Source organism: Trifolium pratense, linkage group LG4 (assembly GCF_020283565.1).
Source record: "Trifolium pratense cultivar HEN17-A07 linkage group LG4, ARS_RC_1.1, whole genome shotgun sequence".
Lineage (NCBI taxonomy): Eukaryota > Viridiplantae > Streptophyta > Magnoliopsida > Fabales > Fabaceae > Trifolium > Trifolium pratense.
The window spans coordinates 26,689,125-26,700,898 of NC_060062.1; the positions used below are offsets into that span (position 1 = coordinate 26,689,125).

Genomic DNA, 11,774 nt, shown 5'->3' on the forward strand with positions numbered 1-11,774 from the left:
TAGCTCTTATATTTTAATACGGATCGATTGGCAATTTCACACTTATACTGTACTTTGTTGTATGAGGAGTGAGGATGCACTTGTACTATTTAAAATAAAATAAAGTTTGACCAAGTCAAAAAGAGTAATTCAAAACTCAAAATGAGACACAACTTTCAAAATGACAACTGTTGAGTTTCCTTCTTTGAGTTAAAAAAAAGAGCGGGAGTACAGATGTATGGGTCAAGTAATCAAGACAGAGAAGAAAATGACCCCACACAAACACAACCCATCAAATCGTACTATACATTTTTCTTTTCATCCATATCCACATGCCTCACTCATCAAGCAACCAACGCCTGCATGTTTGTCTTTTTTTCTTTGGAAATTTCCATTTCAAACATTTTATTAGTAGCCTCTTTAGCTTTTTCATTAAAGTTAGATCACCGATCTTAGCACTAATAAATTCCACAAGATAAAATAAATTCGGAGTACTACATATTATAAGCTTAAAATAGCATGACTTATTACAAACTAGTACATCTTGACTTGAATGAAACTTTAGCTTATAATGGCTAATAAGCCCTTTTACCCTTCTTCCATAAACTTAATAATTTAACATGGAAGACAATGACCACTTTACCTTATTACAAAATAATAATATTAAAATATTAATTAAAAAGATTAAAAACTCTAACCCCTAATCTAACCATCTTTCAATGTTCTTCTTTCCAACTACAAGTGTTCCCCAAAAGCTGCATCTCACAAAAACCGGATGTTTTTATTGCCACTAAACTAACCAAAACACATTCTTCAATCTCATCTTTATACTAAAATATTTTTATTATTAAAAATACATATTATCACAACCCTTCTAAATTAACTAATTTTTTCATCATCATCATCATCAATAATCAGAAGAAACTTGAATCCTTGCTTGAATCAATAAGTCCATTCCTGAGGCAAACGATTTTCATAACTAGCTGCCTCTTCTCTTTGCATTCTTAATCTCTGCTGCATCACAAGAGCATTTCTCCTTGCCAACAATGCATCTACAATAAACAAAAAATACCAAATAAGTCACCACAAAAGTCAAACTAAACAAATTAACTTTTTATTAGTAATTCCTTAAAAACCCACTTACCATAATCCACACCAAAATCATTTGAAAAACAAGGTTGTCTACCACCATTAAAGTCATCAATAGTCAAATTCAAAGCATGAATAACCTTAGCTGGGACCAAAACACTTGAACGACCTGTAATAATACAAAAAACAACAAAAAAAGTAAGACAAAGTAAAAAAAACAAAACAAAAAAAAACCAATTGAAACATAAATGGTTCGTGATTTTTACCTGTTTTCTTGCGACACACAAATGGTTCATGATTGTTACTTGTTTTCTTGCGAGATTCAGGAGGAGGGGTCCCATATGGACGAGGTAAGAACACCCCTGTTCCTCCACATCCTCTTTTCACATCAGATCCATTATATAAACCGGGTCTTGAACCAGACCCGGATCCGTTGAAAAGACCCGGATTATTTTGGTGCTGCTTCACTTGCATAGTTGAATGCCATGCTGGACGAGGCAAAGCCCGCATGCATTTCATTCCTTCATATTCATATCCTCTGCTCTGAACCTGATGAGCCAACCAACTAGCTTCCTTTGCTTGGGCCTGGGCCTGGACCCGGGCTTGTCTTCCCCAAATTGATTCACACTGTTGCTTCAATTGATGATACTGAACCTAAACAAAATAAATTAAAAATATTGTTAGTAACAAAACAGAAAAAATAACTCATTGGGGCATTTTCACAAACAGTTATGAAGGTAACTTACATGAGAAGGATTAGGGTTTCCGAACAAAGCTGCGGCGCGATTCTCCGCCGTGATAGGTGGTGGAAGGCCGCCGAGTAGTCCTCTTTTGTTCTGAAACTCGAACAACGAAGCTTCGTTGTTCATCTTCAACCTTGCAACTTCACCGGCAGCGGCGTATAAAACCTCCCAAGCGTCGTTTCCGGTGGAGAACGGTATTGTTGTTGGCGAAGGTACACGAGTTGAACCGTTTGGACTTCCGTCACTTGACCCGCCGCTACGACCCGACCAGCTTCCGATTCCGGCTAACGTCGACTGAGGTGAACCAGCCATAACTCGAACCTTCTCATGAATCTGTGAAAAACAACAAAAAATAGTTAGTTTCGTTAAAAAAAACAAAAAATCGTTTAAATCTTGCAATAAAGCACTGAAATGTTGTTACCTCAGGTTTTTCGCTGTTGAAAATGGGAGCACTGAGTTCGCTGAGTTGCTTCCGAGTTTCGTTAAGCGAGGTTTGACTCAGTCGACGAGTTAAACCAGCAAAGAAATCTTCCTCATCACTGTTTTCAGTTTCAAACGAGTCAAACTCGTAAGGAAACTCAGTAGGAAAACCAAACGCGGTATCAAACTCAGTAAGTTTCTCATTCACTTTTTCAAACTCAGTAACATCTTCATTAAGTTTAGCCATAGCAATAACAAAAAGAAGAGAAACCTAAGGAAAAAAATAAAGTAGAAGAAAATAAGAGAGAAAAAAGAAAGAGGGTTAAGGTTTTTTGAAATGTGGAAGCAGTTACAAAGGAAGTTGAAGTTGCTGGTTGAGGAAGATATAATAATGATACAGCTGTGTGTGTGTGCTTGATTTTGCAGGGTAAGGGACCCACAAAATAGAGGACAATAAAGAGAAGAGAAGGGAACCCAAAGAGAGAGAGAGAGATAGAGTAGAGAGAGAAGTGAAAAAAGTGAGATGGAGGATATAGAATGTTGAAGACAAGTTGCTTTTATTAAGGTTTGAAGGGTAGGGACCCTATAAAAGAGAGTTCAAAATCAAAAAATATAAGTATATTGGTGGAAAATGAAAAAGAGGGAGAAGATTTGCAAACAACTTGTACAAATGGCCCAGTGGTTAGACATTTGTCCTTGCATGTATCCCACCTGCCATTTGTCTACTCTTTTACTAAATTTTGTGATAAAAATTGATTAATTATTAATTGGTTTTTGAAATTTAAATTAATTAAGCGGCGGAGCTTCTTTTACTTATTGTTAGGATAGTTTAAATTTAAATTTAAGTTTACATAACCATGAAATTTGGGTCAAGTTTGTTAATAAGTTTCTGTCAAAATAAATTTAGAGAGGAGTCGAGTTAACTGAATTATTGACTTATTGTTCTTCTGCAAATTATAGGGTTATTATTTCTTGCCAATTACCGTACTTTCTCCGTTCCAAAATGTAAATTACACAACTTAAGAAACGAAATTAATGTTGTATGAAAAAAAGAAATTATGAGTTAGATTACAAAATTGTCTTTCATTAATGGTATAGGAAAGATAAATTGAATAATTAAAATAATAAAGAGTAATAAATACTTAAAAGTATAATAGGAAAAATAACATTAAATGTTTCATTTGTAATGTAAAGTAACTTATAATTTAGTACAAATTTTTTCTCAAATTGACTTACATTTTGGAACGGAGAGAGTAATATTTATGTTCTTCATTCTTCAATATCCATATTTTTGACCAATAAAAGGCCTTGTAGATAGCATATAGTTTAGCGAACAAATTATCAGATAATTACTGTTCAGTGTGTATGACTGAGGAAATTACTGTTCACTCACCTAATTCCACTTACCACTGAAACCGAATTTTATTTTGTCGTTACTTGTGTTTTAGGTAAATTTTGGTCTTTCGCGTTGGCGAGATTCATTTTTTGAAATTTTAAATTCTCAAGCTTCTGACTCTTGTTTTAAATTATTCTTAATTTTGTTTTGGATCATGCTAACCGGTGCCCCCGGGGCACTGGTTAAGGAAACCAAAAAAGGAAATTTTAAAATTTAAAATAATACTTTTTAGACTTTCAAGGCGTTAACTGCACAAACTTCAATATAATATTACTATAATTGATTCCTTAAACAGTGCCTCGGCACTGTTTAGCATTTTCCTTTTGTTTTTTCTTCTTTTTTTATCCTCCGGTAATAATAACTAGAATTGTTGTTTGATCCTAGCCATGTTCATAATGATTTAGCCAAATTGTACTTTTTACTTTCAAATTTTATAATCCGGTGATTTAGGTCTTTAATTTTGAAAATTTAGCTCTTTAATTTTATTTTCAATTACAAAAATGAACCTCTCAGATTTAAAATAATTTTTTTCATTTCTATGATTTTGATTTTTTTTAAAAAAAATTTGGAATCCGACTCAAGAACCGACTAATCTGAAGGGTCCAATCTCATCGCCCACTTGCGGGGACTCCGTTTAAAGCTAGAGTTTTTAACTCGACATGAACCAACTCACCGAAATTGACACTTGGAATAATCGAAACTTAGACCTTGAGAAGAGCAAACTCTAAGGTCCTAAGCTAACACCACTGGATTAACTCAAATGGATTTTGAATTTTAAAGTTTGAAAATTATAATATTGGTCTCGTAAATTTTAAATATTAACTACTCAATTATTGATATGATTATTGTTTTTTAGAATTTTTTTAGTAAATTATTGTTATTTCAATTTAAATAACGTGTCTTTGTATTAATAATTATAGATTGCGTTATTTTAAAACCTAAAAGCCAAAATCACTGTTTGTGAAATTTAGAAGACTAAAAGAGCAATTTGTTAGGTGTGTATTAATCAAATGTAAGCTAGTTAGATGCAATGCTCATGAGCAAGCTTGCCAAGCCTATGAGCCAGGCCTGCTGTCAAGGCACGCGCGTGTTGCAGCTGAAGCTTAAGGCGCAAGTTAGCTTAGTTTGAGTTTGTTAAGTTTGTTAAGTTTGTTGTAACTAACTTGTATCTTGTACATTGGCTATATAAGGCCTTGCTATGATCAATGAAAGTCAACAAGTACCATTTGCCTTATCAATTGGTATCAGTTTACCTTCTAAAGATCCAGCCTTTGCAATAACCATAGTTAGTTACAAAGTTCTTCATCGCGTTCTTGCTTGAAGATTCCATGGCGGATTCAAGCAACTACCTGCAACCATCAATTCCCAAGTTTGATGGACACTATGATCACTGGTCAATGTTAATGGAGAATCTCTTGAGATCCAAAGAGTATTGGAGTCTCATCGAGGATGGAGTAATTGAGGCTCCTGCAGGAGCAACTCAAGATCAAATTCAAGCTGCAAGAGAGAGCAAGTTGAAAGATTTGAAAGCAAAGATTTTTTTGTTTCAAGCAATAGAAAGATCCATTCTTGAAACAATCCCCACTCGAGGCACTGCAAAAGAGATATGGGATTCAATGCGCCAGAAGTATTGTGGATCCACCAAGGTCAAGAGAGCTCAGCTGCAAGCTCTGAGGAAAGAATTTGAGATGCTGAACATGCGAATTGGTGAGTCTATTGATGAATATTTTTCAAGAACACTGAGTATTGCAAACAAGATGACAAGCCATGGTGACACCATCACTCAGAGCACAATAGTTGAAAAGATCTTGAGATCTTTAACCTCAAGGTTCAATTATGTGGTGTGCTCAATTGAAGAGTCTAATGATACCACCACAATGACTGTGGATCAGCTGCAAAGCAGCCTGCTGGTTCAAGAACAAAGAATGAAGCATCAGAAAGATGAACAAGAGCAAATTCTGAAGGTTTCTAATGGTGGAAGAGGCTCAGGAGGTAGAGGAGATAACTCTAATGCAAGGGGTCGTGGTAGAGGCCGTGGTAGAGGAGGAAGAGGAGCAAAATTCAACAAAGAACTGGTTGAATGCTATAAATGTCATAAGTTAGGTCATTTTCAGTCAGAGTGTCCTAATTGGGAGGAAGACAATGCAAATTATGCTGAGTATGCTGAGTTTGATGATAGGGGAGAAATCTTGCTAATGGCTCAAGGAACAAAATCTAATGAATCTCAAGATTCAACCATTTCTGATGCAAAGAATGAGCTGTGGTTCTTGGATTCTGGCTGCAGCAATCATATGGTGGGAAATAAGAACTGGCTCTTTGAATATGATGGCACTTTCAAAGATTCAGTTAAGCTTGGTGATGATTCAAAGATGGCAGTTGAAGGAAAAGGTAACCTAAAATTGCATATTGAAGGTTTTACTCAAGTACTTACAAATGTTTACTATTTGCCTGGCCTGAAGAATAATTTGTTAAGCATAGGCCAATTACAGCAAAAGAACCTAACTGTTATCTTTATGAATGATACTTGAAAAGTTTTTCATGAGGAAAAAGGGTTGATCATGGCCACACACATGACAATGAATAGAATGTTTGTTATCAAAGCACCAGTTATAGTCCCTCACTGCATGACTGCTTCAAGTGATAGCAATGACAATGCCAACTTATGGCATCAGAGGTATGGCCATCTCAGTTTCAAGGGTATGAATGTGCTGGCTCATAAGGAAATGGTGATTGGTTTGCCAAAATTGAAACAGCCAAAAGAGGAGTGTTCCAATTGTATGAAGGGTAAACAGCAGAGACAAAATGTGCCAAAGAAAAGTTCATGGAGAGCTAGTACCAAGCTTGAACTTGTTCACTCAGATATATGTGGACCTATTAACCCTGAGTCAAATGGAAGAAAGAGGTATTTCATCACTTTCACAGATGATCTAAGCAGAAGAACATGGATCTACTTCATGAATGAAAAGTCAGAAGCTCTAGCAATGTTCAAGAAATTCAAAGTGATGGTTGAAAATGAGGCAAAAGAGTCCATTCAGTGCTTAAGAACAGACAGAGGTGGTGAATATACCTCAAATGAGTTCAGTGAATTCTGTGATCTTCATGGAATTAAGAGGCAACTCACAGCTGCTTATACTCCTCATCAAAATGGAGTATCAGAAAGGAAAAATAGAACCATTATGAATATGGTCAGGTGTATGCTTAGTGAAAGAAGTGTACCAAAAACCTTTTGGCCTGAAGCAGTGAATTGGTCTGTATATCTGCTTAATAGATCCCCTACTTTTGCAGTGAAAGATGTCACACCTGAAGAAGCTTGGAGTGGGATCAAGCCATCTGTAGGCCACTTCAAAATTTTTGGCTGCATTGCCTATGTGCATATACCAGATAATCTGAGGAAAAAGCTAGATGACAAAAGCATAATATGTGTTCACTTAGGTATAAGTGAAGAATCAAAAGCATACAAGCTGTTTGATCCTGTAAAGAAAAGAATTCTTGTTAGCAAAGATGTTAGATTTGATGAGAAAAAGCAGTGGAATTGGGAGAACAAGGTAATTGAGAAATCAAATTCAAGTCAGCAAGTGATTGACTGTGAAATTGATGTAGAAACTTGTTCAACAAGTAGTCATCATGATCATTCAAATGATGCACAAGTTCATGCACCTGATGATGCTAGTAATGCCAGCAATCCCCTCAGTGAAGAAATGGATCTAACTGTATCTGATTCAGAAGAAGAGGGAAACAATGAGGTAAATGAACTAGGCAAAAGAGTTTCAAGGAAACCTGGTTATTTGAATGACTATGAGGTTGGAGATTATGAAACAGGAGAAAGTAGTGACAGTCAAGCCTTTTTCAGTCCTAGTGAAGATCCAATGACATACAATGATGCAGCTAAACATGATGTATGGAAAAAGGCTATGGACACAGAAATAGCAGCAATTGAAAGCAATGACACCTGGGAACTAACACATTTACCTGCTGGAGCAAAGAAAATTGGTGTTAAATGGGTTTATAAGACTAAGTACAATGAGGAAGGAAAGATTGAGAAACATAAAGCTAGATTAGTTGCAAAAGGGTATTCTCAGCAGCATGGCATTGATTACAATGAGGTATTTGCACCTGTGGCCAGATGGGACACCATAAGGACAATACTAGCTATAGCTGCAACAAACCACTGGTATGTGTTTCAGCTTGATGTGAAAAGTGCCTTTTTACATGGTGAATTAGATGAAACTGTATATGTGGAGCAACCATTAGGCTATCAGAAGAAAGAAAAGGAGATGGTGTATAGACTGAAGAAGTCTCTCTATGGTCTGAAGCAGGCTCCAAGAGCTTGGTATAGCAAGATTGAAGCCTACTTCTGCAGAGAAGGTTTTGTCAAGTGTACTCATGAACACACATTGTTTGTAAAGAAAGAATCAGATGGGAGAATCATTATTGTGAGCTTGTATGTAGATGATCTCATCTTTACAGGCAATGATCAAACCCTATTTGATAAATTCAAAACATCAATGGAAAGAAACTTTGCTATGACTGACTTGGGCAAGATGAGATACTTCCTTGGGATTGAAGTAAAACAAACAAAAGAAGGGATCTTCATGTTTCAGCAGAAGTATGCTTGTGAGGTTCTAAAAAGGTTCAATATGGAAAGCTGCAATAGTGTATGCAACCCTATTGTGCCTGGAAACAAATTGAAGAAAGATGAAGATGGAATAGCTTGTGACTCAACCAGCTATAAACAAATGGTAGGTTGTCTGATGTATCTGCTTGCCACTAGACCTGATTTAGCATTTTCAGTTTGTTTAGTAGCTAGATTTATGGAGAGGCCTACAGAACTTCATGTTGCAGCAGTGAAAAGAATACTTAGGTATGTGAAAGGGACTGTGAACTATGGTTTGTGGTTTGAAAAGGGAAAGGATGATGAGCTGGTTGGGTGGTCAGATTCAGATTATGCTGGAGACCTTGATGATAGAAAGAGTACATCAGGGTATGTGTTCATGATTGGTTCAAAAGCTGTGTCCTGGTGTTCCAAAACGCAGCCAATTGTGACCCTGTCAACAACTGAAGCTGAATTCATAGCAGCAGCCAACTGTGCTTGTCAAGCCATTTGGTTGAGTAGAATACTTGATCACATCAGCAGCAGGAAAAAGGATTGTATTACATTGTATTGTGACAACAGCTCCACAATCAAACTGTCAAAGAATCCAGTGATGCATGGAAGGAGTAAACATATTGATGTTAGGTTTCATTTTCTCAGAGATTTGACCAAAGATGGAAAGGTACAGCTGCTACATTGCTCATCCTTTGAGCAAACTGCAGATATTATGACTAAGGCCTTATCCCTTGAGAGTTTTTGCAAGTTCAGAGATATGCTTGGATTGTGTAAGCTTGAAGACATAAACTGAAGCCTTGACATGGTTCAGTTTAGGAGAGGCAATGTTAGGTGTGTATTGATCAAATGTAAGCTAGTTAGATGCAATGCTCATGAGCAAGCTTGCCAAGCCTATGAGCCAGGCCTGCTGTCAAGGCACGCGCGTGTTGCAGCTGAAGCTTAAGGCGCAAGTTAGCTTAGTTTGAGTTTGTTAAGTTTGTTGTAACTAACTTGTATCTTGTACATTGGCTATATAAGGCCTTGCTATGATCAATGAAAGTCAACAAGTACCATTTGCCTTATCACAATTTAACTTTGAAAGTTTAAAAAAATTTGTGCTTGCAGAAGCGGTTGTAGACCGACACACGTCTATTCTGAACTATTGGACAAGAAGATTATGAAAAGTATGCTAAAGTGTGTCGAATTAAACCAAGGCCAATGCAAATACCTCAACTCTACAAGAACATCACAATTAAGAAAAATAAGTTAGCAGATCACCTAACACAAACTGAACCCATGCTTCTATGATCAATCAGAGATGAAAAGTCCAAGGAACACCACTCATAGATCCTTTGACAGCAGCAACACAAATTGACAGCACCAAGTAGAGGGAAGAGAATAGGAATAGGAGAGTTTTAGGATCTCGTTCATTGCCACTAATGCGCGCCAAACATCAAGGTGAATGCTTGAAAGCACCAACCTCAATCCGACGCAAGACGGACAAGGATGTTGAGATACAACCAAAACAGCCCCAAATTCACAAACAATAATCCCTCAAAAATATATGCCCCACATTCAATAAGAATTTCACAATTTGCTCCTATATCCTGACTGCGAAAATAAATATGCAACCAAATAAAGATATAGATGATATAGCAGCCCACACTTTAAAGAAAACCATTTGAAGTATCATAATTCAAACAAGATTAGATATAATCTATGAATCCCTGAACTTTGCACCTCCACACTAATGTTGGACTCCAATTAAGCGCTTAGTTGCACCTCAAAAATCTGATGCACCAACCCAAGCAAACACTAGGACACAAGTACCATTGTTCAATGTTATAATCAATGGTATTTGATTTAAGCTTCAACTAGTTCCACGAACATCTTTTCATGTCTTCAATCAATTTTTCATGACAAATGTCTTTATTATTAAACAACTTTTCATTTCTAGATTTCCAAATGCTCCAAATACCGGCGAACCGAATTACAGCAACTTTCATGACAAATGTCTTTATTTGATTTAAGTGTTTTTATCAAACACTTGTGTGCAATTATGTGTGCAATTTTCAAAGTGTTAATTCAAAACACAATGAGGCTTAATCACAGTTATCCAATGAAAATTCCAACTACTTGGTGACTCAAGAACTCATACCTAATTAGTTTATCACCTTAATAATAGTTTTTCAAGATTGCATAAAAATAAAGGTATGTGACACCCTTAAACCCAAAAATATTTATTAATAGAAATAGTGGAAAATAGATTAATTTCGTTTATAAATAAAACAAAATTTCTTTATTTGAATGGTTAAGAGCATCACTTTAAAAATAACAATTTGTACAATAAACATCTTGAGATTAAATAAAATGAAGTAGATCCTCAAATGACTATAAATATTTCTTAAAAATGTTACAAGAACTCAAATCTTTGAAAAGAAAGACATGCAAGTAATATGGTAATGTCATAACCCGATGTCACTATATCAAGGCTATATCTCACGCCCAAAGTATAAACAAGTTAATTGACTAGTCTAACAATTTAGAATTATAAACAAGTTAATTAATTTTACCTTGTGAACTCATGCTGACATTTTTCTGTAAAAATAAAACATAAAAGAAAAGGACACACAAAAAGAAAGGGGTGGGATACGTTTTAAATCATGTTAAGTGGTATAACAATAGAAGTGAATAGAAAAACACAACAAACATAATACCATACAAAGATGTGTCCCTAAACACTAATTCACAAATGAGGACTATCTCATCGCCTCACTCCACGGCTAAGTACCTCACTTGAGTACCATTCTCATCTCTTATAAACTACGTGACTCAGACTCAATGACACCGACACAACTATAGTATCACCCAAATACTATTCTCGCCTCACTCCACGGGTAGGTAACTCAAACTCAATCATACTATTCTAACACAACTATAGTACCAATTGAGTACCATTCTCGCATCACTCCACAGCTAGGTGAGTCAGACTCAATGACACTAGATTAGCTATAACATCACTCAAGTATCATTATATTTTCACCTCGCTTTACTGCTTGATAACTCAAACTCAATGGTATCGAACAACATATAGCATCCCCCAAGCACCATTTCACAACGCACAAAGCAACACAGCACATGCACATATACATTCAATCATAACCTAGCATGAGCACCATAGGAACTAGGTGTGTCATAAACAAAATATCACTCGAGCAAGGTGACTCGTCTCAATGACAGAATACATCACATACATCCTCAAGAATTATCTTATAGCTAATTACAATCCTCACTAAAATATCAAGTGCCTAACCTATCTTTACTCTCTAGTTTCCAACTATCCTTTAACTAATAAAAATCATAAGCTATAGCTGCCACAAATTGTACAGCATGTCCAATGTAGTCCTAAAGACCAAATTATTTGCACTTCACAATGTAGGAAGAATTAATGAAGAAAATTGAGTATTTTTTTGACACAACTATTTAGGATGATTAGAAACATAAAAATACTCAATTTTCTTCATTAATTCCTCAACTATCACCATTCCGATATTAGACTCCA

At 35.9% G+C, this 11,774-nt stretch overlaps 1 protein-coding gene across 1 annotated transcript; it reads right to left on the minus strand.

Moving 5' to 3' along the window:
- Positions 1-455: 455 nt before the first annotated feature.
- Positions 456-2,810, minus strand: LOC123924597. Its single transcript, XM_045977541.1, has 5 exons — positions 2,233-2,810; positions 1,815-2,144; positions 1,335-1,722; positions 1,124-1,237; positions 456-1,031 (listed from the first exon to the last, which is right to left on the minus strand). Exons 1-5 carry the CDS (start codon positions 2,476-2,478, stop codon positions 922-924), a joined length of 1,188 nt encoding a protein of 395 aa, XP_045833497.1. The 5' UTR covers positions 2,479-2,810; the 3' UTR covers positions 456-921.
- Between the last annotated feature and the right edge of the window lie 8,964 nt (positions 2,811-11,774).

What these genes read in the sequence shown, in the direction of transcription:
- LOC123924597 (XM_045977541.1), bottom strand. Translation starts at nt 2,478, where the DNA reads ATGGCTAAACTTAATGAAGATGTTACTGAGTTTGAAAAAGTGAATGAG. An exon ending in TGTGTGTCGCAAGAAAACAG is followed by an intron (nt 1,238 to 1,334) that starts GTAAAAATCACG and finishes GTATTATTACAG; the next exon opens with GTCGTTCAAGTGTTTTGGTC. An exon ending in TGATTTTGGTGTGGATTATG is followed by an intron (nt 1,032 to 1,123) that starts GTAAGTGGGTTT and finishes TGTTTATTGTAG; the next exon opens with ATGCATTGTTGGCAAGGAGA.